The sequence below is a fragment of the Molossus molossus genome, unplaced genomic scaffold (genome assembly GCF_014108415.1).
Source record: "Molossus molossus isolate mMolMol1 unplaced genomic scaffold, mMolMol1.p scaffold_m16_p_4, whole genome shotgun sequence".
In the NCBI taxonomy this organism is placed as follows: domain Eukaryota; kingdom Metazoa; phylum Chordata; class Mammalia; order Chiroptera; family Molossidae; genus Molossus; species Molossus molossus.
In genome coordinates this window covers 890,599-917,475 of record NW_023425377.1, presented here as the reverse complement: position 1 = coordinate 917,475, position 26,877 = coordinate 890,599, and the positions used below count along the sequence as shown (strand labels likewise).

General features: G+C 62.6%; 1 protein-coding gene across 2 annotated transcripts in view; it reads right to left on the bottom strand.

Moving 5' to 3' along the window:
* Positions 1-5,789: 5,789 nt before the first annotated feature.
* ELFN1 (extracellular leucine rich repeat and fibronectin type III domain containing 1) overlaps positions 5,790-26,877 on the bottom strand; it is a 42,408-nt gene continuing 21,320 nt past the window's right edge. The window contains exons 1-2 of one of the 2 annotated variants that reach the window (XM_036242115.1): positions 21,675-21,844; positions 5,790-8,660 (exon numbers count right to left, since the gene is read on the bottom strand). In XM_036242115.1, the coding sequence (XP_036098008.1) occupies positions 5,907-8,387 (2,481 nt within the window). In that variant the 5' untranslated portion in view covers positions 8,388-8,660; positions 21,675-21,844 and the 3' untranslated portion in view covers positions 5,790-5,906. Of the gene's footprint in view, positions 8,661-21,674; positions 21,845-26,877 lie in introns of those variants that run through there. The other variant, XM_036242116.1, reaches the window with a different exon arrangement.

Here is a 26,877-nt window from a genome sequence, read left to right as displayed (position 1 = left end):
CCAGGTAGGGAAGTTGTCACCACTGGGGGGGATGGGTGACTATGTACTAATTTTGTAATTTCTGTGACTCTATCATTGTTTCCAGTTTTAAAAGGATTTAAAAACCTCCCAGAAAGAACAGGAGGACAGGGCTTCAACTGATGAAAGGCGCTGAGAGGGGTGCAGCACCAAAGGGGGCCCTCCAGCCCCCGTCTCCCTCCTTGGGAGCTGTCCCGGTGCCGGCCAAGCCCACAGGGTCCACGGAGGGTGCGCCGCTCCCCACTCGTCTCCTTGCCTGGACCCCGCACACCCGTGCCCCGGTCTCCGGCACCCCCAGCCGCCGGGACAGGCTTCCTGGCGCGTCCGGCCGCAGCACACACCCCGGCGGCGGTGTTCACGGAGAAGGGCAGGAGGGCGGACACCAGAAGTTAACCACGGTTACTTCGGGTGATTTCTGTTTTCTTTTTCTCATTGAGCTGTTTTCTAGTTTGTCTAATAAAAGGATTACTTTTGAGATAGGGAAAATCAATACAAGTTATTATTTTATTTTATTTTTTTTTATTATTTTATTTTTTTTTATCCTCACCCGAGGACATTTTTCCATTTTTTGTACAGACAGAGTGGGAGGGAGAGAGAGGAAGGGAGAGAGAGAAACATCGACGTGAAGGGACACATCGAGTGGCTGCCACCTGCACGACCAACCAGGGCCGGGGACAAACTGCAACCGAAGTACGTGCCCTTAGCGGGAACCGAACCCGGGTCTCTCCAGACCGCAGGCCGACGCTCTAACCGCTGAGCCAAACCGGCCAGGGCCAAGTTATTATTTTATAAAACACCATCAGAGCCCACCCCACGCTGGTCTCTTCCTGCTTGCGAGGCGGACAGAGCCAACCTCTTGGTCCCGGCTGGGCCCGGGGCGGGGTCCCTCTGTCCCCCCGGGGGAGTCCCTCGTCCTACCTCCCATATTTACTGAGCCCGTTCTTGTTTGCCCTCCAAGGTCTGAAGTGCTGACCTCCCGGGGTCCCCTGACACCCCAAGGCAGGTGACAGCCCCTCCTCTGTGTCCCAGCATCTCACCGCTGTGCACAGGACCGTCCTTGTCGCCCGTACCCCTCTTCCACCCAGTCTCTCCACGGTCCGCAGAGGACGGACTTCTGCCTCTGGGGCTTCTGGCTACTCAGCCAAGCGGTGCCCCCAGGAGAAGGGAGGAGGAAATGGCTTCGCCCGGCTGGCTGTCCTCCACTGCGGGCCCCACCCAGGGCCCCGGCGGCCCTTGTCCCAGTGGGCCAGTCCATGCTGCCAGCCAGCCCTGTGGGTCCCCAACGGTCCTGGTAGACAGCCCCCTAGAATTGTGTGGGGCGTTACTGCTTCCCTGTCGACTGTGACGGATCCACGCGTAGGGGCGGGAGCAGGTTCTGCTGACCTCTCTAGCATGCCTGGCGCCCAGTAGGGGCTCTGCAGGTGTGTGTTGGATAAGTGAGGGGGTGGGAGACAGAACAGGGGGGTGGACGGATGGGACCTCAGGAACATGGGTCTGGGTCTCTGCGGTCTGCGCTCTGGGGTCACCTGCTGGAGGAGACACACGGGGCTCAGCCGTGCACCTGGCCTCTTGACTCTGGGTGGTGCTGACTCATCACCCCTCCCGTGGCCATGCCCTTTGCCACTGTGGATGGAAGGGGGACACACACACATACACACACGCACACACACACACGTGCACATATTACTGTCCTGCCGTGACCGAGCCCTGCCATGTGAGCTGCTCAGGGACACCTGGCCATCACCTGGGCTGGTTTGCTGGACTGTCGGAACAGAACTCAGTCCTCCCCGTGCCCCGCTCCTACCAGCCACCTCCAGTCCGTGGGCAGGTGGCCGTGAGCCATAATGCGGGGGGTTGGCCGGTATGTGGCATCATTGGGCCCACAGACAGTGGCACACGACCGGCATGGCCCAAGCAGCCTCCACCTGCGTGACCCAGTCGGTGGGGCAGGGACAGAGGCCGGCGACTTACGACAGCCAGGCGGTCAGTAGTGGCAGAGCCCGGGTGTGAGCCATGCTCTGGCCTCCAACCCGCCCGACAGACCCCCAGCCCCAGGGCAGGGCCCCCTGGTAGGCACCCTCATGCCGCAGGCAGCTCCCCGCTGAGCCCAGGGGTGCCGACCTCTCCTCACTGGTGTCCCCCTTTCAGACCAGACACCGCCACCCCCGGAACGCCACCCAGGCTCCTCCCAGGCAGGAGTCCCCGCCCTTCCCCTGGCCTTCCCTGCCCCGCCACCCTGAGCTGGGTCCCACCTCTGGGACGGTGCCCGCTGGCCTGGGAGCTGGGGGAGGGCGGGCGGGGCGGGCGCCTCCCGGGCCCTGGAGGTGGGCACAGAGCCTGGCACTGGGCAGGTGTCTCCTGTGTGTCTCCTGAATGCCGCTACCACTCCTTCAGGCGGGAACCCAGACCGGCCTGGCGCTGGGCCGTTACTGCCGCCTCTGTCCACACCTTGGTGTCCAGGGAGGCTGGGCCTCTGGAAGGGACGTCTTGGCCACTCAGGACCCCACACTCTGATGCCCTCTCCAGTTCTCGCCTGTCCCTCGAACCCCTGCCGGATGGCGGTGCTCTGGGTGCGCTGAGCCCTCCCACAGTGGGCCTGACTGGCCAGCGGCCCCGCCCACCTTACTCCGTGGTCCCGACTCCCTATAAATAGCCAATTCTGGGTCCTCGGTGACAGGAAGCAGCAGGCTGAGGTGGCCTGGCCAGGGCTGTGTCCATGTTGCTGTGACCTAGGATGAGGCAGGGCCCTCCCTGCGCCTCCGCCCACCAGCCCAGGGCCCTGCCTCCTTCCAGCCCGTGCCTGGGCACACCCTCACTGACCTGGTCACATCACAGGGGGCTCCGGGCGCTGTCCTCCGGGCTCCCACGGTGGAGGGTGAGAGGCTTCCCGGAGCGGGGGCTGGGCCGGTCAGGGCAAGCAGGGACAGGCAGGGCGTGCGGTGGCCATGGAAACAGCCTGTGGGAGGGGCTCTGTCACGAGGGTCCAGTGAGGGCCCCAGGTTAGGCGTCTTGTATGAAGGACTCGTGCACAGGCCCCGAAGGTCGACGGGCAGGCCAGCCTGGGTGGGCAGAGAGCCCGTCCACAGCAGGGCGTGGCCCGGGCCAGGGAGTCAAGCAGGGCCCCGTGGGAAACCACTGTTTCTGGTCCGTCTCAGAAACAGGCCTAAAGTGGGAAACAGCTCCTGAGGAAAGGGCTGAGCATCCCGTCACCAGGGGTGTGCAAGGAGGAGCTGCCGGACTCCGGACTGTCCCAGCCCCATCCCCTCCCCTGCTGAGCCAGTGGAGCCCGGTCCTTTCCTGGTGACCAGCAGGTCCGAGAACCAGCCACCATCCCTGCTCCAGCCCCCCCACGCCTCAATGGGTCTTTGTAGAACCAGAACCAGAGATGGGGAAGGGGTTTCCCTGGATGGAGGAGCAGCCAGGGCCTTAGGAAGGACAGGGGAGGGCCACCGGCCAGGTAGGAAGGTTTGGTACCCCAGGAGGGCAGCCTGGGCCCCCTCCACCCCAGGAAGGGCAGCCCCGCCCCCTCCACCCCAGGAGGACAGCCCCGCCCCTTCCACCCCAGGAGGGCAGCCCCGCCCCCTCCACCCCAGGAGGGCAGCCTGGGCCCCCTCCCACCCCAGGAAGGGCAGCCCCGCCCCCTCCACCCCAGGAGGACAGCCCCGCCCCCTCCACCCCAGGAGGGCAGCCCCGCCCCCTCCACCCCAGGAGGGCAGCTTGGGCCCCCTCCACCCCAGGAGGGCAGCCCCGCCCCCTCCACCCCAGGAGAAGGCCATGCTGCAGGACCAAGGCTGGGGGGTGGCACAGGGTTCAGAAGCGACTTGTCCCCTCACAGCCTTGCTCTGGCTCCTGGCAGGGGGCAGGATGAGGGGACCCTGTGGGTTTGGCATCCAAAGCACAGGAGCCGCGGAGGGGCTTCCTCTGGGCCTGTGGGAGCGTCCGGGCCGTGGTCCTGTTCAAGGAGCCTCAGCACTGAATTGGGCCGCACCCCGCTGGGTGGGGACGGGGTCTGCAGGTGCGGATCTCAGGAAGTTCTCCCGGAGGGGGGGCTCCAGCCACTGCAGGGGTCACCCCTACCCCATGACCCCACCAAGCCTCTTGCACTCACCCACTCACACCCCATCCACACCGGTCTCCCCGCTGCCCACAGCCCCCGCACCCCCTCAGCTCCCATCTCTGCACAGCTGGTCACAGCCAGACCCCAGGCCCCCAGGCCCCTCGCCTCTTCCTGGCCTGTCCCACGGCCTCTCGCTCCCAGCGCTGTTGGACCGTCTCCAGCCCGGGAGGGCTGCCCCCTCTCCCACGCACCCCCTCTCCCACGCACCCCCTCTCCCACGCACCCCCTCTCCCACACAACCCCCTCTCCCACGTGCCCCCCTCTCCCACGTGCCCCCCTCTCCCACTCGCCCACCCTCCCACGGCCAACCTCTGCCACAGGCTCTGGTGCACCCCCAGGGTCACTTGGGGTCACTCCCATTCTCTCAGGAGGGCTCAGGGTGACCACCTGCAACCTAAGCCCCCACCCGGGGCTCAACATCAGTAAAACCACCATCAACCAGACACAAACCCCAACTCTTTCCCTAAATCCCACAGTAAAAACCATACAAACAACTATTTGGGTTTTTTCCTTTGCAGAATTTTTTTAGTAGACATAGTCTTTTTTCTTTCTCATTTTACAGCAAACATTGCAAATATAGAAATATTTCTTCTGTATAATTAGGACGACAACAGTGTAGTGGGGACGGGACGGGCACACAGCCCGCCACGCCCCTTCCCGCCACCCGGTGTCCACAGGCACACCCCCCTCGAGTCCCCAGGGCTCCACTCGGCGCCTGTGTCCCTCTTCCTGTTGCCAGTGGCCTCCAGCGGTGGCGTCGAAGAGACGACGGAACAGAGTCCACAGAAAACCATGACGGAGATCATGCGAGAAGCCAGGGCCATGCTCCCCACGTCTGGTGTTCTATCTTGTAAAGAGAATTTTACTTTTATTATTATTATCATTATTATTATTATTATCATTATTATTATCTTTAAAAAAGGGAGGGGGAGGAAAGGAGGCAGGGAAGAATCAAAACAGGAAGATACTGAAAAAGAAGTGCCCCTCCCCCAACCCCCATCCCTAAGACACAGTTTTCCGAAGTCCCTAGTGTTTGAGTGTGTGTGCATGTGTGTGCATGTGCGTGTGCACGCAGTGTGTGTGCAGACAGGCCGCTCACACCGTGAGAGCGTCCCAGGGCAGGTCCATGTGCTGTCACTGTCCACGCCCCTTCCCCACTTTCTCTGCAGGGCCAGCTTCACCTGCTGTCACCTGCGTGTGTGTGTGCATGTGTGTGCCGTGTCCATGTATGTACTGACTGTATGCGCACATGTGTGCATGTGTGTGCTGTGTTTATACATGTGTGCGCATGTGCCTATGTCTGTGTGCACAAGCGCATGTGCCCGTGCCGTGTCTGTGTGCACATGTGTACGCATGTGTGTGCACGTGTGTGCATGTGTCTGTGTGCATGTGTCTGTGTGCACATGTGTATGCATGTGTGTGCACATGTGCGTGTGTGTGCCTGTCCATGTTTGTACTGAATGCATGCACACATGTGTGTGCTGTTTATATGTGTGTACATGTGCCTGTGTGTGCAAGCACGCATGTGCCCGTGCCCTGTGCGCATGTGTGCACATTGTGTGTCTGTGCCTGCGTGTGCACATACATGTGCACGCACAGGTGTGCGTGTGCACACAGGTGTGTGCGCGCAGGCGTGTGCGTGTGTGTATGTGTGCGTGCATGTGTGTGCGTGTGCATTGGCGCACGAGTCTCTGGGTCACAAGAGCTACAGTGGGTCTGTGTCCTGTTTGGTCCAGTGGGCATCGGGAGTCCAGTGCAGCACGGCGAGGGCTCAGGACTTGTGCTGGGCTGACACGCCCTTCCAGTAGTCCAAGATGTCGTGCAGGTCCTCGTCTTTGGCGAACTGGACCTTTTTGCGCAGTGCGTGGCCGGCCGCCATGAACTCCTCGTCGTCCTTGTGCCGCCGCCGGCTGAAGCGGAACCGCTCCCAGATGCTGTGGGAGGCCCTGCAGGTGTACTCGGGGCTGGAGGCATAGCTCAGGTGGCGGTACTGTGGGGACAGCTGCGAGTAGGCCAGGTCGCGGGGTCGCGGCCGGGTCAGCGGCTCCAGGATGGATGCCTTGCGGCTGCCCAGGCTGTCGTGGGGCGAGGGCGCGGGCGGCGAGGATGGCTCGGCGGGGTGGGAGCCCGGGTACGAGTGCCGGTGCTCACCATACTGGCGGCCCTTCTCCGCCTCCGCCCGCAGCACCGCGGGAGTGGGCGTCACAGTGAGGATGGCGTCAGCCGCGGGCGAGCTCTTCTCGATGTACTTGGGCTCGGGGGTGGCGGCCTTGTGGGCACTGGCGGCCTCGGCACTGAAGGCCCTGGGGCTCCGCGTGGAGCCGCTGGACGAGGTGCTGGTGCGTGGGGGCCCCGAGGCGGCCTCCACGCTGTGGTGACGCTGCAGGCCGTGGCCGAAGGCGTCCTTGTACATGGGGGACAGGAAGCCGTGCTTGCCGGCCAGCGGCTCGGACAGCAGCACCAGCTGGGGCTCGGCCGTGGACACGGCCCCCGACTTGCCGCCCTGGAAGGAGGTGGACTCGGACTTGAGCGCGTCGATGCAGTTGTTGATGATCTGGTTGACTTTGTCCACCTCCTTGGCGATGGTGGAGATCTCGGCCACCGAGCTCTGGCTGTCAGGGCCCGGCCGGCCCAGGTCGCAGTCCCTGCGCTCGGCGGGCTCGCCCGTGCGCACCTCCATGTAGGAGCCCTTGCTGGCCTTGGGCGTCTCGCTCTCCACCAGCTTGTACGGCTCCACCTCACAGGCAGCCGCAGGCATGAATGGGATGCGGGTCACAGCCTCGGGCCCCAGCAGCGGGCCCTGGGACAACGGGGCCAGGCCGGGCGCCTCCATCTCCGGCCCATACTTGAGCTCGATGATGGTCTTCTTCAGACTGCCGGCCGCCGCTGCCGCCGCTGTCTTGTGCTTCTCCCGGTGCCGACGCTTGCGCAGACAGTAGTAGACGGCGCCGAGCACCAGCACCATGCCGAAGAGACAGCCCAGGACGGTCATGATGTAGTGGGTGGCCGTGGAGGGGCTGGGCACGGGGCCCGGCGGGCTGGGCGGCTGGGGCAGGCAGAGCGTGAGGCAGGTGTGGTTGTGCAGCAGGCCGGAGCTGGTGGACACCACGCAGTAGGTGTAGTTGGTGAGTGCGGCTAGGTTGGGCAGGCGGATCTCCTGCTGGGGCTTGGTCAGCCTGTAGACGGTGGACGGCTTGCTGTTGTTGAAATGTTCCAGCGTGTACATGCGGTTGAACGGGCTGGGCAGCTGGACCATGATGGTGGCGGAGTTCTGCGTCAGCTGCTTGACCTTAATGAGGGGACGCGCCTCCACCGGCGTGGCCAGGGTGGGCAGGGCCACCAGCGGGGTGGTGCCGTCGCCGGAGAAGCAGTCCTCGGCGGCGCAGGGGGCCTCGCTGGGCTCCGGGGGTGGCGGGGGCGGAGAGCGGCCAGGCTGAGAGCGGCCAGGCACCGGGCGGGCCTCGGGCAGCAGGTGGGGCTCGGCCAGGTAGGCGCCGTCCGTGCACACGGACTGCAGCGTGCTCAGGATGCTGCGCTGGCCGTGGCGGCCCCGGCCCAGCAGGAAGTAGCCGGAGTACTGCGGCGGCGACTCGCACTGCATGCGGTCGTAGGTCTGCGTGGCATTGGTGAAGGCCGCCAGCCAGCGCAGGAAGCCCAGCAGCTCACAGGAGCAGTAGAAGGGGTTGCTGTAGAGTTCGCAGGCCGAGAGCCGGGCCAGGCCCGCGAAGGTGGCGCTGTGCAGCCGCTGGATGCGGTTCATGGACAGGTCGATGTTGACGATGTTGGGGCACTCCCAGAAGGCGCCGGGCGTGACCACCTCGATGAGGTTGGCCTGCAGGTACAGGTACTCCAGCTTGCCCAGGCCCCGCAGCGCGCCCTCCGTCAGGTTCCGCAGCCGGTTGTAGCCCAGCTGCAGCACCTGCAGGTTGAACTGGCCGGAGAAGGCGCCGTCCTCGATGTAGGCGATCTCGTTCTTGGTGAGGTTGAGGTACGTGAGGTTGCCGAAGCGGCTGAGCGCGGCGTGCTGCACGGTGTGGATGCGGTTCTCGTTCAGCCGCAGGTCCACCACGGTGCTGTTGATGTGCTGTGGGATGGCTTCGTACGGCGGCTGGTTCTGGCTGCAGATGGCCAGCCACACGAAGCCCTTGTCGCCCTCGATCAGCCAGCAGTCGCCGCGGGCCAGGCCGCCCCCGTGCAGCAGCGTGGCCGCCAGCGCGCACACCCACAGCACGCCCCACCGCCGCCCGGCCATGGGGACCGCCCTGCGGGAGACCCCGCTCCGCCTGCCCAGGGGACCGGTGGGGGCTGGGCGGCAGCCCGGAGGGAAGGAGGGGAGGGCGCCCACACTCTCAGGCGCGTCCTGTCCCAGGCCGCATGGTCACACAGCAAGAGCTGGGAGGGAGCACTCGTCACGGCCGGCCACCTCTCGCCGTCCACCCACTGTGTCCTGCTGCCACCATGGCTTCCTTCCCCATCGGCCTGGATGTCCGGACAGCTCCTCCCTGTGCCTCCAGCTCAGCGGGTCCTGTGACAAGACAAGCAGAGAGCGGTCAGGAGGCGGCGGGCGTCCTGTGGCCTGTGTGGCCCTGCTTCAAGCTCAGCTGAGCCGCCTGGTAACACAGCTGATGACAGGCTGCCCTGGCCCCGCCCTGGCCCCGCCCTGGCCCCGCCCTGGCCCCTGAGGACAGGGATGTGTTCTGCCCCAGACTTGGCCAGGGCTCTCGCAGCCACCTCTAGGGGGCGCTCTGAGCTGCCCAGGGCGTCCTCCTGAGCTCCGGGCTCCCCTCCAGTGACTCTCCAGGGAGACACCAGTCAGGCCCTCGAACAGCGAGGCCCTGGACTCCCCACACCCTCCCCAGGCCCAGGGAAGGACCCGTCTGTCCTCTCCCTCCTCTGACCGCCTGGCCCCTGCCACCCCCTCCCCACAGAACAACGTGGTGGTCAGAGCCGCCCTCTGCCCCTCGCCCCCGGGCCCGCACGCAGGCGGACGTGGCTGTTGCACGCGGGGTGGGTCCTGCAGGTGGCGGTGGGGTGCGTGGGGGACGTGGCCTGCCCGTGTCCTCCCGCAGGACGGACAGCGGGGCTCCTGCGTCTGGTGGTAACATCAGCATCTACAGCGGCCTGTGCACCTTGGGCGGCCTGGCGGGCGGCCAGCTGGGTGCCTTTCACAGATATTGACGTTTGCAACCAAGCGGCTTAAATTAGGAGGAAAAGTGTGATGTGAGATGGATTTTCCCCCTGGAAACTTCATGAACAGTCGATCGGGCTCCCAGGGGACGGCCGGGCTCTGCTTTAAAGAGAAAGGGGCTCAGACGGGGCGGGGGCTCGGTGACCCGCGGCAGAGGTCGCTCTGGGCAACTGGTGTCCCTGCTCACCCCCAGCACCTCCCACAGTGCCTGTCACCCAGCCCTGCAGCCAGCACCCTGCCGTGACTCGCACCCCCTGGGGCTCCTGAGGACCCCACAAGGGCTCTTCCTAGCAGGGGGCTCAGCCGGGCTGATCAGAGGCTGGTTCCGCCCCAGCCTTGCGGGGGGAGCCGCAGGCCCATCTGGGAAGTGCGTCGCCTCAGCAATGCCGATCATAATCACCTTTAATCTCTTCCTCAAAATAACCCACAGTCAAGTTAAGGAGGATTACAGGCCTAAAGAACCCTTGTCACGGGCAGGTGCTGGCAGGGCAGGGTGCCCGGCCTCTCCCTGCCCCCCCTCCCGGGTGCCCTGGTCGCGGAGCCGCTGCAGGCGCACAGGGCCCCCACACGCGTGTGCCGAGCGCTGCCGGCGTGCAAACACAGGCCTCTCGTGCACCGGCGAAGTCGGCACCCAGGCACGCTGCGCCATCACCTGCGCGCGGGCCGCACCACCACGGTCCAGCCAGGCCTGCCTGTGGGCACAGGCCCCCACGCCCAGTGTGACCGTCTGGGGTTCACGCCGTGTCAGCACCTTGTGAGTGGCAAGCGGTTCTGGGGGGTCTCTCCTCCCCATGTGCTGCCCCCACCAGCCCAGCTGGTGGCAGACGGGGCCTCGGGACAGCCCCTTCTCATGTCCTGACACGCTGCCCTCCCACACGGTGAGACTGCCGGGCACGGAGAGCAAGGGGCTCGCAGACCCGTGGGGCATCCACCAGGGAAAGCGGGGCCAGGAGGGTCTCCTGATCCCCACCGCCAGGCCTCGGTGTCCCCACCTGTAACACTGAAGGCCCAGGGGGCTCTTTCCACTGGGAGGTGCCTGGGGCCTTGTGCGTCCCCAGCCAGAGCTCCTGTGCCCGCAGCTGAGCCCACACACAGTCCCCCCTGCAAGGAGCCTCCGCCAAGGGGACAGGGACAGGGACAGGGGATGGGGGACGAGGATGGGGGATGGGGAAGGGGGACGGGACGGGGATGGGGACAAGGATGGGGGATGGGGAAGGGGGACGGGGATGGGATGGGGACAAGGATGGGGGATGGGGATGGGATGGGGACAAGGATGGGGGATGGGGAAGGGGGACGGGACGGGGATGGGGACAAGGATGGGGGATGGGGAAGGGGGACGGGGATGGGATGGGGACAAGGATGGGGGATGGGGACGGGGGACGGGACGGGGATGGGGGACAAGGATGGGGCATGGGGAAGGGGGACAGGACGGGGATGGGGGACAAGGATGGGGGATGGGGACGGGGGACGGGAAGGGGATGGGGACAAGGATGGGGGATGGGGACGGGGGACGGGACGGGGATGGGGACGGGAAGGGGACGGGGACAAGGATTGGGGATGGGGACGAGGATGGGGGACGGGGAGGGGGGACGGGGAGGGGGGACAGAGGACAGGGGGCAGGGGACGGGGACGGTGCGCGGGGGCTGGCCCCCGTGTCTGCCACACTGACTGCAGCCAGTGCCAACACTAATTAAATAAAGAAAGATGGTGGTTCCAGGCTTTTAAACTTTTTATGGCTGGATTTGCATAATCGCGCAGCGTGCTGGGACGGGAAGGCATCTGTCCACAAACACTGTCTCCTCGATCCCCGAGCCCAGAGGAGCCGGGGGCCTGGGGACTCTCCCGCTGCAGGGGGACAGAGCAGGTGCAGGGGGAGGGCGGGCGGCGGACAGACACCTCACGGCTCTGTCTTGCTGACAGGTCGTGTGTATGGCTCACCTCTGCCTGGCTCTGCCTTCCAGCCCCCGGCGCACGTGGACACCTGACCGGGACCTGCAGAGCCAAAGGCCCAGAGCCACCTCAGGCTGCAGGTCCCGGGCAGGGCGTGAGCGTGAGCTCTGTGACCTCGGGAAGTCACTCTGCCCTCTGGGCCTGTTTTTTCTCTGCCAAGTGGAGACCCTGCTGGGAGCTCCCTCAGGAGGGCGAGGGCAGCACCACCCGAGCACCTGAGGCCCCGCACGGGCCGGCCCGGGCGAGCCCCGCCAACACTCATCTCCTTCCTCGGCTGCGCGTCCTCGGCGGACAGCGGACGGGACAGGGCAGGACGTTCAAGGCAGTGGCTGGACACCCTGCTGGTTTTCATTCAGGAAGCCACCGGCCCGGGGCCACACAGCTCCTCACGCACCCAGACCCTCCTGCCGCCTTCCCGTCTCCCCGTCATCCGAGGAGGCTGGCCCGGGTCCCGGGGCAGCCGCCCAGCTCTGCTGCCTCAGCAGGATCCTGGCTCTTGGCACCAGGGTCAGGCCTGGCAAGCCCCCAACCTCGCGGGCCCTGCTTGTCCTCCGTCCAGGAGGCGGAGGACCCGCTGCCTGCGCCACACCTCGCCCCACGAGGATGCGGAGGGCACGGGGGAGGTCAGAGGACGGGCCTGCGGGGACCTTGGCAGGACTCACCCTGCCTTCCCGAGAGTCAGCAGGGGGCACATCGGGGTGGCGCTCATGTCCCACAGGACCCCACACACACCGAGTGCCTGCTGCATACGGAGCCCCTTCTCCAATTCCCCGGGGTCAGGCTTCAGGGTGACCCCATTAGACGACGGAGAAGTGGAGACCTGGAGTGAGAGGGGGCTTTGCAAGGTGCCCCCCCACCCCCGCCGCCCAAGGTCCATGGACCACAGCGTCCTCGTCCAAGTACCACTTGGTAAACACGGGTCCCCCTGAATCTCCAGAGGGGACCTGGAGCTGGAGCCCGGGGCCGTGCGCCCCCCCCCACACACACACACATCGGGACCCCAGGGAGAAGTCCTGCCTCTGGGAGGACCTGGCCCTCCCCCCTCCCTCCTGGCACACAGCTCCAGGCTGCGGAGTTAATTAGGAACCCAAGCACTTAATGGTCTGTTATGCTTCCACTGGGCACCTTTTTAAATTAAAAAACATGATATACAGCTTCGCTGGAGGGAGAAATCACTTTGCAATGGTTTCCCGCTCTGGCGCTGGCCGGTCTCCAGGGACGAGGGACGACGCATGACCCTCTCCAGGAACACCAGCGCACCCCTGCCTTTGGGAAGCGTGTCCCCGCAGCCAGGCAAGGGTCTCGGTGACCGAAGGACAGCTGGCACCGTTCCCCATCACACCCTCACACCCTGGCAGCGGGAAGTTCTATCTTTAGTCTGACCTGAATCTCTCCAGCTGTCGTGAGGGATGGCCGGTTTGGAGACTACAGGCAGAGATTTGCTTGTTCGGCAAGTCCTACTACAACCCTGACCTCCAAGAGTCCCCCACTCCGGGAGCCCTGTCCCAGCCGGCGGAGGGCAGGACGGGGATGCGGGGACGCCCCCTGGGGACGCGGAGGCCCAGCTGTCCCCTCACACTCCCACTCGCCCCCTCGCGGTGTCACCCATCAGGTCCTGCTTCGCATCCCGTCGCCGCGGTGACGAGCTCAGGGGCATTCCCAGCCACTATTAAGTGTTATAAAGAGTTGGCTTCCAAGCTGAGGTTATACATTAGCAATTAGCCCTAAAACGTTCCGTTGGTGAGGACAATAAAATACGGGCAAAGGAGAGCTCAGTGGGCCAGGGCAGCGTCAGGGCCCGCCGCACTCTGACCACGCCAGGGGCCACGCCAGGGGGCCACGCCAGGGGGCCACGCCAGGGGGCACCAGCATCCCAGCAGGCTCTGAGACCAGGCGGAGGTCAGCCCGTGCGGTCCCCTCGGTGTTTCCTCGGCCACGTCCCCACAGGCTCTCTCCTGTGTGCTCCGGAACGTTCCATCAGGACCCCAGGGATCCAGACGAGCCACCAGGTGAATCCCTCCTGCTGCCCGGCAGACTGCAGCGTGCTCACTGTGCCAACACCAGGGCTGGCACCACAGCTCCGCCTCCAGGGGCAGCGGCTGGGCACGCCCGCCTGACCCCCGCACACCTGCTCCTGCGCCGGCTCAGTGCCTGTCCCGTGGCCGCAGCAGCCTCCCGGGAAGGAGCTCCGGGAGGGGCAGCCAGCCTCGGCCAGACCCCACCAGGTTCCCCACTGTTTCAGGACCTCCACCACCGACGACAGACGACCCACCTCTGTCCTCTCCACGGTCTGAATGCTGACACTCAACACCCAAACCACCTGGGAAGTATTTCCAGGTATGAAGAAGGATCAAAACGGATATCTGACCCCAAACAGGCAACACACTGCCACTAATACCAGATAATCTTGCTCCTCGGCCCTGTGACCCCAAAGGCTCCCCGTGCCCTGGAGAGAGTCCCATCGTCAATAAGCCCTCGGGGTGACGGTCCCTCTCACCCTCAGCTCCAGATGATCAACTAGGGCTTCTCCTGGGTATAACTGCCCACACCCCACCCCTGCCTGGTGCTCTCTGTTCAGACTGGGGCTGGGGTCTCCCCTCTGAAACCCCACAGATGCTGCGGCGCCCCGCAGTGACCCTGGACGCAGAGGCGGGACTCCCTCCCCAGTCCCCGGCCGAGTCTGGACTGAACGCACCCGGCGCAGGAAGGAGACCGGACTGAAACGTGGACACCGCAATCCCAACTGGGCTTGGTCTCCCTGGGCCGGGGGCCATTCATGCCCGTCGGCCCCGGTCAGTGACCAGGAGATGCCTTTCACTGGACGTCTCCCTGATGTGCGCCCCCCACTCCTTGGGATCCCAACACCCACCTCCTTCCTGAGGAGATGCTCTCCTCCGGCTCCTCAAACACACCACCAGGCTGTGACCCACCAGGCGGCTGCCCGCCGGCCCTGCCCGCCCGCCCGTGCTGGTCCGACAGGGCCCTTGCCGTCCACCCACACCGCTCAGGAAAACCTGAGCGCGTTCTCCGTAGTGATATTTCATTCTCCCGGCGAATTTATTCCCGGGAATTCCATGGGGCCGTTATGAGTGGAGATCATTTATTTCATTATGTGTTCCAATGGCTTGTTGCTGGCACCGATGAAAATAATTGACCTGTGTGTATTTGTTTTATATCCGGCCCAGGACCTTCTGCGGTCTCAGATTAAATTATTTTCTCAGTTGGTTCTCTTGGGTTTCGAAGTTCTCACCGCGTACTGCTGCAAATAATTGCAATTCTGCTCTGTAAACACACCATTCAATTCTGTTTCATGTCGTATTGCTACATCCACAATCTTGGGACAATGATCAAGGGCACTGTTGGGGTTTTTGGATATGAAAGTTTTTGAACAGGAATCATTAAAATCCCATCACTTAGAATGATGCTGGCTGCTGGACCAAGACAGATGCTTTTCCTCCATAAAAAAGTTCCTTCCGCTTCTATTTTTAGCACTTTAAAATCAGAACCCGGCACCGGACTCGTCACCTGCCTTTGTCATTCATCAGCATGCATCTCAGCCGACCCGCCGGGACTGTGCACCGGGTTGAGATTTCTCTAATACTGGGCCACTTGTGAATTCTTTCCGTAAAGTCTACATAATCATAGCAGATGATCACGCTGATGTTTGTGGAACTGGATTTGCTTGTGCCTCACTGAGGATTTTTAAAAATTTTTTAAATTTTGATTGTTGAAAGTATTACAGATGCCCCCCTTTTTTCCCCCATTGACCCCCTCCCCCTCCCACCCTCGGAGGACTTCCCACCCAGCATCCCTGACGCCTCCGTGTGGGGTTCTCACGCCCTCGGGCGATCTCCAGCCCTGACGGCTTGGGTGAGGTGTTGCTCATGGTCTCCTGGTCACGGGGCCTGGCCTTGCCTCGCGCTGCGCTCGGGGGGGTCATGCAGGCCAATGCCATGACCACTCGGACAGGGGCGGCCGTCCTACTGCACCCCCGAGGGCCAGGGTTTGGGGAAGCTCAGCTCAGAGGGCATCCCGTCTGCACAACCCCAGCCTCTGGGCGGACAGGCTCTAGGAAAGGGTGGTCCGGGGGGCTGCCCACGGCCCTGGAGGGAGACCGCTCGAGCGAGGTCCTGTCGGGGGGCCTCCAGCCTACGTTCCACGTGTGGACAGACAGACGTCACAGTGGGGGCCCAGGGGAAACCCAGTGAGTAGAAAAACCGACCCTTCAGAACGCCCTCCCTCGGCCGAGGACACAAACAATTCCCACGGAAGTGATGGTCTCTGGCAGCGGCGGCCACGGCACATGTGGTCCCCAACACACGCCACCTCCCTTCCTGCTCATCTGCCTGGGACTGTGAGCCCCACGCCACCAAGACCTGGGTCCGTCTCTGCACCCCGGCATCTGGGCACAGCCCTTGCCAGCCTGCCCACCCACGTGGAACCAGCTGCCACCGAGAAAGGCCACCCGACACCACCTGTCAGCGCACCGCCGCCTGACGCCACAGGGCGCAGAGGCCAACGGCCTGAGCCCTCCCTGCCCTGACCTGTCTGCTCCGCCAGCCGCCAGCAAAATGCTGGCTGAGGACCTGAGGCTGGAGCAGCTTAGGACCTGCACAGAGAACCCCCCATCCCCCACACAGAGAGCCCCCCGAACAGAGGCCTCCCCTCCCCCACACAGAGTGCCCCCCAACAGAGAGCCCTCCCCTCCCCCACACAGAGCCCCCTCAGCACAGAGAGGCATCCCCTCCCCCGCACAGAGAGCCCCCCTCCCCCACACAGAGAGCCCCCCCTGCACAGAGAGGCCTCCCCTCCCCCATACAGAGAGCCCCCCCCCGCACAGAGAGGCCTCCCCTCCCCCGCACAGAGCCCCCCGCAGAGAGGCCTCCCCTCCCCCGCACAGAGAGCCCCCCCGCACAGAGAGGCCTCCCCCTCCCACGCACAGAGCCCCCCGCATGAGTAGGCTCCCTTCCCCTCCGTCACGGAGCCCCCCAGCACAGAGAGGCCTCCCCCCCCCCCCCGCACAGAGGGCCCACAGACGGGACAGGTGGTGCCCGACCCCACTGGAGGAGCAGGGGCGCGATGGGCTGTGCAGGAGGGACGCCAGCCCCCCGCCGGGAGTCACGGCCCCCCCAGCCTGCGTCTCCCCTCGCGGGCGCCCGTGTTCAGCTGGCTGTGGGCTCTGCTGTTGTAAGGACTTGGGGGCAGAGGGGCCCGGGTCTGAGCCAAGTCCAGGAGGTGGGACCAGCCTGGGACCCTGAGTGTTGAAGTGGCATCCTTCCTGGGCTGGACCCCGGCTGAGAAGGGGGTGCCCAGCTCTGTAAACCCTCAAGAGTCCATGAGATCGATCTAACAACTCGGCAAACTGGTGGTCACTGAAGGGCCGACCTGGGGTGGGCGTGGAAGGGCTGCTGTCCTGTGGGGAGGGGGCAGGGCAGTGCAGAGGCGGGGCCCTGGTTCTCACCCCTGCTCGGAGCTCCAAGGGGAGCCTGACCCCAACAGGGGGCTGGGGGCAGGAAGCAGAGGCCCCGGGTGGGGTACGGGCCTGGGCCGGCCGAGCCCAGCACACACGCGCACTGCAGGCCCGCCGCGCACAGGGCCAGGGCCCCAGCCGGACGGGGTCAGGACGGGGCTGCAGTGGTGGGCACCGTGAGGGGTGAACAGAAGCCCCGTCGGGTGGGGAGCCAGCCTGGGGCAGGCAGGACGCCCGGAGCAGCCCTCAGCACTGCGGACCGTCCCCAGGCTGCACCCCCTCCCCACCCCTTGCATGGAAAAGAGCAGAGGGAGGGTTCAGCCCCAGTGACTCGGAAAGTGAGACAAAGGAGATGCCCAGACAGAGCCTTCAGGCTGGCCACTGCCAGGTGCCCACTGCGGCCTCGCTCGAGGGGCCGAGAGGGGCGTCCCCACCCGGCCGTGAGGTCCACCGAGAGAAGGCCACGGCGTCACGAGCACGCGCAGGAGCCCCACGCAGCCACGTAAAGGCGTGTGTGCCCAGGGCACAAGCACACCCCAGACGCCACCGTGTCCGCCACCCCTAAAGCTGGCATTACCCCCGGATCCCCAGACAGAGTCTGAGAACAACCGGCACAAAGATTAGCAAAGGCTCCCCTGGGGGCGGGAGGGCAAGAAGGAGACATTCTGGAGGCTGTGGGGCGGATGCCGACAGCGGCAGGCACTGCGGGGCACACGCTTCCCCAGGGAAGACGCACTGCGCGTCACGCACAGGCCACCACGAGCAGGAGCCTAGAAAGACGGGGTGGGCTCTGAGGGGACAGGGAGGCTTCCGGGGGTTGTCTGGTCGAGTCCAGGGCTTGGCTGTCATGGGCTTGGCGTGGGGTGAGATTTTAGCCGGAAGAGAGAGCTTTTAGTATTCATGATATTATTCTTCATATCTTTGGCTGTATTTAATATTTAATAATTAGTAAAATATTTATTAGAGGGCTCTTAAATATTTGAGACATCTGAAATATTGTATAATACATTTTTAAATGTTTTGAAAAGGAATGGACAGCGGAGTGAGGCTGAGCTCCCCGTCGACAGAGGCATGCAAGGATGATCAGGATGTCAGTGGCGAGGGGCCCGGGGGTAATGCCAGCTTTAGGGGTGGCAGACACAGTGACGTCTGGAGTGTACTGTGAGCGGCAGGGCCCTGGGCACACACGCCTTAGGCGGCCGTGTTGGCTCCCCGTGCGTGCAGGCCCGAGGCGCCCTGGCCTTCTCTGGGCGGGCCTCTCGGCCCTCGGGCGAGGCTGGAGCACAGGGATGAGAGCCCGTCTGCAGAGGGAACTGCCACTTGCGGATGGCGGCCTCGGCGTGTCACTCAAGCTCTGGGGCTCCTCACGGAAGGCAGCAGCTGCCAGGGCTGCCAGGGCCAGCCATCACGACGCGCTCCGCTGTGCTGGGCGAGGCCTGGCTGCCACCCGTCCTGGGAGAACCGTTCACACAAGTTCTACGCAGGCCCCAGTCCCCTTGGCGCAGGGGGTCAGCACTGTGCAGGGCCCTGGGCTGGTCCTGCCGGCAGCGGGGGGCAGGTCTGGGGCTGAGCAGGGGGAGGGCAGGGCCAGGGCACACACAACCCCTCAGGATCATGGGACACCCACCAGGGGAGGCACAGGTGGGGTGCTCCTGGTGCCTCCGTTCCTTAAGCAAAGAGCCCACAGTGGCTGCCATCACCCCATCACTCAGACAGAACAGAGAGGTTAAGTGACTTGCCCCTGGCTGCACAGTGGGTCAGAGGCCAGAGGTCAGAGGCAGCAGTGGGTCTATGAGGGGAGGCGGGAAGAGGGAGCTCAGGCTGCAGGGCAAAGCCTGGGGCAGGGATGGGCTGTGTGGAAGAGGTGTGACCCCGAACCAGGCTGCAAGGACAAGGGGTCCCCAGGGAGCCAGAGAAAGTGAGGCCAGAGGCAGGGCACCGGAGGCCCTGCCCCTTCTCTTGCTAATTAAGGCCAGGGACCTCATTCTGGTGGAAATGAAGAGGCAAATTAAGACCTGGGAGCAGAGCCAGGCGGTGTGGCTCAGTGGACTGAGCGTGTCCCAGGGACTGAGAGGTCTCAGTTCGATTCCCGGTCAGGGCACAGGCCCGGGTTGTGGGCTCCATCCCCAGTAGGGGGCGTGCAGGAGGCGGCCAATCAATGTTTCTCTCTCCCTTCTTCCTTCCTCGATCTCTAAAAAAAATCAGTAACAAATATATATATTTAAAAAAAAAGACCTAAGGGCAGAAGGGTGGCCCCTGCAGCATGCCCTGCCCTGCGTGCACGTGCACACACACACACACACACACACACGTGCAGGAGGGGCCCTGCGAAGAAGGAAGAGGCCCCAGAGGGCTGTGGGCGGGGAGAAGAGGGTCGGCTCCCCATCCAGGGCAGTTCCGTTCAGGCCGACAGGCTCTTGAACCTGCACACCCTGCAGCTGGCGAGGGCACCCGGGGGTGGAGGCAGGAAGCAGGGGCCACGTGTTGGGGGAAGCTGAGGCGGAGGCCCAGGCCCCTGGAGCAGGCCTGGGATAGGGCCCTGACTCATCTCACAAAGGCCAGCATGTGACCTCGGGAACAGCACAAGAGCAGGGGTCTGGAAAACAGGGACGAAGTAAACACGTCTCAACTAGATAAACACGTCTCAGTAAGAGCCCCCGTGTGAGGCGGTAATGGACCACAGTGGGCGAGAGAACAGGCTCAGATGTCCACTGTTACCTTCCTGACAAGGAAGACTTAGCCAGCGCCACCCCCTTCGCTGTGCCCCCCCCTTTCCTGCCAAGATGCACACACAATGGCTGGAGGTGCAGCAGCCACCCTGAGGCCATGAGGACAAATGCAAAAAGGGCCCAGGAGGAAGCTATACGAAACCTGGATCACTGCCCACTTCCTTGGGTTGTGCACCACCCCCACTGCTGCCCCCTTTCCAAGAAAAAATGAATCCCCCTGTGGGGTCCAACCACATGACGGACAGGTCTCTGTCGTGCAGCCAAATGCATCCCGTGCTGACACAGCATAAAATAATGCAGAATAATTTTATTAGAAAGTGACTCTCAATTTAATTATCGTCAGTGCTTCTGATTACATCAAAAAGGAAGTCTCCGATCGGGGCTGGTGCACCCCTCGAACACCTCTGTCCACTCGCTGCTCTCCGTTTTTAATAAAGCGATAGCAGGCCTGGGGCTCCGAGCCTCCCCTGGGCTGCAGCATCCAACCAGAATTTAATAACATTGTTTTGTTTCCACTGAATTTATTTTTATGATTATGAATTCTATTTATGGCAAAAGAGGCTTGTTTTCCATTTGTAGTATGCTATAAAACTTCCCTTTTAAATAAATGTGTTTAAGTTTTTAGAAAGTGAGTTTAGAGAAAAATGGAAAGAACGCAGAGGGAATGTGGGGGCACGTGGGCGGCTGCGGCCCAGCCCCCCACCTCGGCTGCTCTCTGCCCCAGGCATGGGGCGGGCATGGGCGCGGCCGGCAGGTCAAGGGCTGCCCTCCTGAGTCTCATTGTCTGTCCAGCCTGGGGTGGGTGGGGGGCCGGCCCCTGGCCCTGGCTTCTCTGGAAGGTGAAGCCTCAGAGTCTTGGGCTGGGCCATCAGGACAGGAGCCGCGGGCAGGGGCTTGAAGCTACCCCGGTAACCAAGCCACTAACTCAAAGTCCCAGCTGCCTCCCGTCCGCCAGCGAGGCCCGACTTTGACGCCAGCCTCCGGAGCTGGTGTGACCTTTTCCTAATTAGCTCGGGCTGTTTGCTCTGTCGCCGCCAGCTGATCTCTGGACAGCGGTCTAACTCCAGCCACTGCTGCCTGTCACCGTCAGGCAGATAAATAACTGCTCCTCGGAGGGCTGGGGGAGGGGAGCCGGCCTGCAGGAGCGCGGGAGGGGACGGGTGGTGACAGTTTGCTGGTGGCCTTGAGCGAGTCACCAATATGTCCCACCAGCTCTGCTGGGGAAGCATCACCCCACCCCCAGGGAAGGACACCCAGGCCTGGGAGGACAGCCCCGCCAGGACAGCCCCTTCTCCGCGCAGCAGGGGCCTGCCCGGCCAGGGGGCTCACGGAGGCTCTGTCCCTGGTGCTGAGCAGTGCCGGCCACGGGCCGGGGCGTGGCCAGCAGGAACACACGGAAGGTTCCTCTGGACTCAGTTGTTGTTCAATAAAAGCAACGTCTCAGGACGAGACCCTGGGACCAGGAGATGGGGGTGGGCGGGAGGAGAACGAGGAAGTCCCACATTCTGAATGACGAGCGTTCGTCTGGAAGGGATCCTGCAAAAGGCGCGGCCCCCAGGTTCCGGAAGAAGCCCCGCGTGGCCCTGCGCCCCCAGCCAGGCCCGCGGGAGCCGCGGCCCCCTGTTTTGCCGCCTGGCTTCCCAGTTGGCCAGGCTGACAGGCACGCCACTCCGGCTCCGGAGGCGGAGGGGCAAGCACAGGCCTGGGGTGAGAGAGACGAAGCGCACAGACGCCCACCAGGGGCGAGGGCTTGGGGCTCAGGCCCGAGGGTCCCGGCTGCAGGCAGGGTGAGCCTGATGTGACCACAGCTGGGAAGGCCGGAAGCGCGGGAAGGAAGGACAGAGCAGGGGCCGGACCAGATCTGCGGGGAGCACGCCAGCCCTGCATGTTAGGGCGTGTTTTCCACGTAAGACCTTCCTCAGATACATGTGGTCGGTACTGACATGAGCCGCGTCGTCCACAGAGTGAGCACGTCCCCTCCTACTCAGACCTTCCAGGGCCCCGAACCCCAAGCTCCCCTGGTCACACCCTGAGGCGGACCGTTTGCCCTTCACCCCTTTTCTCTGTTGGCACCTCCCAACAAGAGACCGCCCCTAAGGGATGCTCGTCCTGCAGAACACGGGGTCGGACCCGTGCCTCAGGCCTGGCCCGGGGCCCCAGCACGCCTGTCCCCTTGCTGAGGGTCTGAGGAGCGCCGCTTACCTTTGGGTCAGGGCCCGCCGATGACCCGGCACGTCAAGGGACAGGCTAGCGGCTTCCTCTCCTCGGGGTCACGCACATCTCATTGCCGGACACGCGGGAAGAGCTGAGTCCAGGCGGTCAGCATGGTGGGCTCACTGCAGCGGGGAGGGGGCACCTGCTGGCAGCTCTGCCTCGGGAAGGTCCCGTCCTGCACACCGACCGTGGGAGCTAGACCGCGGAGAACCAGCCAGTGAAGCCGGACAGGCCACCACTCCAGGAGGCCAGAGCAGGCAAAGGCGGGGCGATGACAGAGACAAGACAGACACAGAGCAGGCTGGCCGTGGGCTGGAGTTGGGGTGGGGGTCTCGGGAGCTGTGGGGTCAGCTGGACATTGAAGGCACAGTCACCCATATCCCTCCGTGAGACCGAGGCAGAAAAAACAGCTGTGACCAAGGCCCCGGAGTCAGCCGGGACCAGTCCCTCCCAGACAGGGCTCTCTCCACCAGCACCTCCTCCACCCCCGCACCCCTGCCAGACCAGACCGCCATGGGCTCGGGAGGGCACCAGGTCAGGACCGGAGCCTGCGACCTTGCAACTCCCAGCCCCTCTCTCCAGGTCCGCGCATTTGCTCAGTCGCTCGCTGGCTCAGCCCCGACCTGGACATCACATCTGTGTGGAGGACTGTCCACGCATCAGCTCCGCTCACCCTCACTCGGTGTTTACTGCACCCCCATTTCGCAGGCAGGGAAACTGAGGCTGAGAGGGGCGCCCTCTCGCCGGGGGCACGGAGCTGGGAGGACAGAGCCTTTGCCGCGATGCGCACTGCACGCGTGACTGAAGGCAGGCACTCACCCACTCAGGCGGCACTGCCGGGGGGCGGGGGGTGCCCAGAGGCAGCAGCGCGGTATCTCTGGGACAAGAGTGATTCGGGGAGCAAGGTCTGAGGGGGACTCTGGTTCACCTTCAGCCCCTGGAGGCCAGTGGGGACCCTCAGGAGGGCCTGGGCAGGATCCGAGTGTCCCCAGCTCGGCGCCTGCACCCCCGCACCCCCACCGCGAAGCCTCTCCAGGCTCTGGGGCTGAGAAATGAAAGGCGAGAAGAAACCTGCCTTGTGAGGAAGTGTGTGTGTGTGTGTGTGTGTGCAAATAGATGAGTGAGTGGCATGTAATTACCTAAAATTGTTGGTTAGAAGCGGATGTAAATAACCAAAAAATATGGGGAAGTGGGGGGAATGCTCATCAATTAGAGCTAATTACTTAACAGCTAATTGAAATAATAATGGTCTGCATTTGAATATGCAAATGAGGCGGGACCTGTCTTGGAAAAGGTAATTGGACTAAGAATTGAGGGGCCGAGCTGAGACCCCAGCCCCCGGCCCCTCCTCCATCCAGGCTTGTGCCCACTCCCTGTCCCAGCAACACCTGCTGGCCTCTCCTGGGCCCTGTCACCCTGACAACCCAAACTGAGGCCCAAACCCCTGATCGAATTCTCAAGGCACTAGCTCGCCCCAGAGGGGGCTGCACCCCATGACACAGATGGGTAAGCCGAGGCTGCAAGAGGCCAGGCAACTGGCCCCAGATGGGGTGCACTGCGAGGCCCTTCTCAGGCCCTGTGTGCAGTTGGGGGGGCCCTGCACCCCTCCGAGCCGTGCCCCTCAGGCAGCGGAAGAAGTGGCTGTGCGAGCGAAGCCCAGCCTGGCTCCCCTGGAGCCGGAGGGGGAGGCGCATGTGAGGGGCCCCCCAACCCTCCTCCTCCTTCCAGGACCAGAACACTCCCCGACTTGCAAGCTGGGTAAGAGGGGTGGGGACGGAGAGCGCCCAAACTTGACATTTGCATTTCAAACACTTATATCAGCAAAACAAATAACAGTAATTATATCATTTGCATATTTTGTGCAATGATTGTTTAGCCAGGGGGAGGAGGTCTCCTGCTGACGCCAGCAGCCCTGCCTCCCCACAGCTGTGCCGCCCCGCCCGCTGTCCGTCCCCACCAGCCAGGCCAGGGAGGCCCACGAGCAGGCAGACTCCGCCTCTGGGCCACCTCCCATGCTACCTGTGAAATGGGGCAGCTGGCGGCTCTGGGCAGGTGTGCCCCCCCTTACCTGCCACCCTTGGGCCGTGCCCTTCTCCAGGTTCTGTCCTTCCTCCACCACACCCACACCCTGAGGTGGTATGTGGCCACCTCAGGACCTTTGCACCTGACAGTGACCCACTAAAAGGCTTCCTCCCAGATCTACCCACCAGACTCCTCATCATCCACAGTCCAGCTCCAATGTCATTTCCCAACCACCCTGATGGGACACTTAGGGCTCTCTCTGGGGCCAAGAACTCTGCCAGCCCCCAGGCTGGCATTACCATAGGCCCAGACCACCGCCTGGCACACAGGGTGGCCCTGCTCACCATCCCATTGCTCCCCCCAGTCTCCCTTCCCCACTCATCCACCCCTCCCCCTCCCCATAAAGCAGGGCCAGGCCCCGCCCAGAGACCATAAAGGACAACCCCCCCCCCACGAGGCTCCCTTTCTCCCCAAAAATGATCATCACAAGGCCACCACCATGTAGTGCTGTGTGGCTGGCGGACTCACTAAACACCACGGACAGTTCCCCAGAGCCCGTGAGCTGGGAACCGTGGTATCATCACCATGGACGTGAGGTTCCAGGGAGTGATGTCCCTTGCCCAAGGTCACACAGATGAGCCAAGATCTGTGCTGGGCCCGCCTGGCCCTTGCTCTGCGCAGGGATGTGCTCCGCACGCCCGGGCTCCCGCCGCCCTTGCACCCCCATTTCGCGATGAGGAAACTGAGGCCCAAACACACGGAGAGACTGGCCCAGGGTCACCCGGGATGCTGCTAAGCTGCACCTCCAGCTCTTTGCTTTTGATTTAACGTCATCAGGCAGAGACACGGCTGGGACCATCCTGATGGTAATTACAGCTCCACAATCCCCACACCTGCTGCCGCAGGGCCCCTCCCCCCCTCTAATCTCTCCCCACTTGGCCAGGACCCGAGGGGGGCGCCCTGAGACACGGAAGTGCAAATGAGGCCCCTTCCCCTGGTACAGGGAGCAGCAATGAACTCCTCCTTCACACCCCACAGCCCCACAGATTCCAGACGGAGTGAACAGCTCCCTGCGAAACATCAAGCCAGGACAGCAGGGCCACATGAAAACAGAATTCAGTGCCTACCAGTCCTCAGGAGGGAGGCAGATCTCCCAGCTCCAGAGGAACAGAATAAATCGTAAGAGAAACGAGAGGCAGGTTTGACCAAATAAGAATAAAAGGGGAAAAAATAATAACAAAAGTGGAAAGACAGGTAAAGAGCAGGGGAGACCTGGTGGCAAATGTGACGGAGAAATAACTTCATCATGTAGAGATCTCGGTCAAACTGGGAAGCACCCACAAGGCGGGAGCAACGGCCCCAGGGCAGAGGAGGAGGTCAGCTGGCAAGGGCACGGGTGATGCTCCACCTCCCGCAGAATCAGGGACGCGTACATTTAAAAAGTACCATGAGCCGCCATTTAGGCTCATCAAATAATGACCCAAACACAACCACCACCAAAAGAAAATACAAAAATAAAGGTAACACCCAGTGCCGGTAAGGCTATGGTGAAACTGGCAGAATTCTTTTGGGGAGTCATTTGGCAATGCAGATCCAGAGCTCTCAAAATGTGCATGGGGTCCGACCGGTGTGGCTCAGAGGTTGAGTATTGACCCCTGCACCTAAAGGTCGCTGGTTCGATTCTCAGTGAGGACACATGCCCAGGTTGTGGGCACGATCCCCAGTGTGGGGCGTGCAGGAGGCGGCCAATTGGTGTTCTCTCTCATTGATGTTTCTCTCTCTCTCTCTCACTTCCTCTCTCTTTAAAATCAATAAAGAAAAAAAAATTTTTTTAATTAAAAAATAAAACGTGGCCCTGGCCGGTTTGGTTCAGCGGTTAGACCGTCGGCCTGCGGTCCAGAAAGACCCGGGTTCGGTTCCCGCTAAGGGCACGTACCTGGGTTGCAGTTTGTCCCCAGCCCTGATTGGGTCGTGCGGGAGGCAACCACTCGATGTGTCCCTTTCACATCGATGTTTCTCTCTCCCTCTCTTCCTCTCCCTCCCACTCTATCTGAACAAAAATGGGAAAATGTCCTCGGGTGAGGATAAAAAATAAATAAGTAAATAATAAATAAAATCCAATGTGCTTGACTGCCCTAGCTGTTGGCTCAGTGGTTAGAGCGTCGGCCCTCAGACCGGAGGATTGAGTTCGATTCCAATTAAGGGCATGTCGTACCTGGGTTGCAGGTTCGATCCCCAGACCCCGTCGGTGTCATGCAGGCGACAACCGATCCATGTGTCTCTCTCACATCGATGTTTCTCTCCCTCTCTCCCTCTCCCTCTCCCCCTCTCCCTCTCCCTGAAGATAAATGCAGAAATGTCCTCGGGTGAGGATTATAAAAAAAAAATTAATCTACTGATAAATGTTACGACATAAAAACAAGGCCCTTCTGCTTTTAAAAACAGACTATAAAAATAATGAAAAGAGAGGTCACACATGTTGAGACAGCCATCTCTGCGTGCTGAAGAAATGCCGTCCACTCAGGGTCTATGAACGACGCCAACAAATTAAGGAGGAAAAAACAGACACCTCGACAGGAAAGTGAGGAGAGGTCTTGAGAAGACAGTTCACCGCTGACGACACCTTTGTGGCCAAACAACAAACCTAAACGATACTCGACTGCGGATCTGTGACGACGGAGAGGCCCCCAAGGCCAGCGACGGGCTCACCGCCGGCCCAGGGCCATGTCCTCTCGCCGCCCGAAGGGGGCGCCAGCCACACGGGCCAAGCGTGCCCACTGGACTCACACCCAGCAGAGCGGACGCCAGAAGGTCCATCACAGCCCAGTCCGAGTGGAATCCTCTGAGCGACGAGGATGAGTCGGCACCGCCCCCCACGACAGACGGATGTCTGCCTGAGTAACAGTGACCCAAAGAACAAGGTCAGAACAGACCACATATGCAATGGTGACATTTATGTCAAGTTCAAAAACAGGCCAGCCCAGAGTGGTTTGTGGATGACAAGAAAGGGCAGTGACCAGGAGGAGCGTCGGGGGGGGGGGGGCTCCCAGGGGCCAGAGTGTGCCTGTGTCTTAACCTTGGCGGTGGACACACGGATCCCCACACAACGGTTCTTTCCGTCGCTCATACATGTTTTTCACTCTGCCATACATAACACTGCACAATTTTA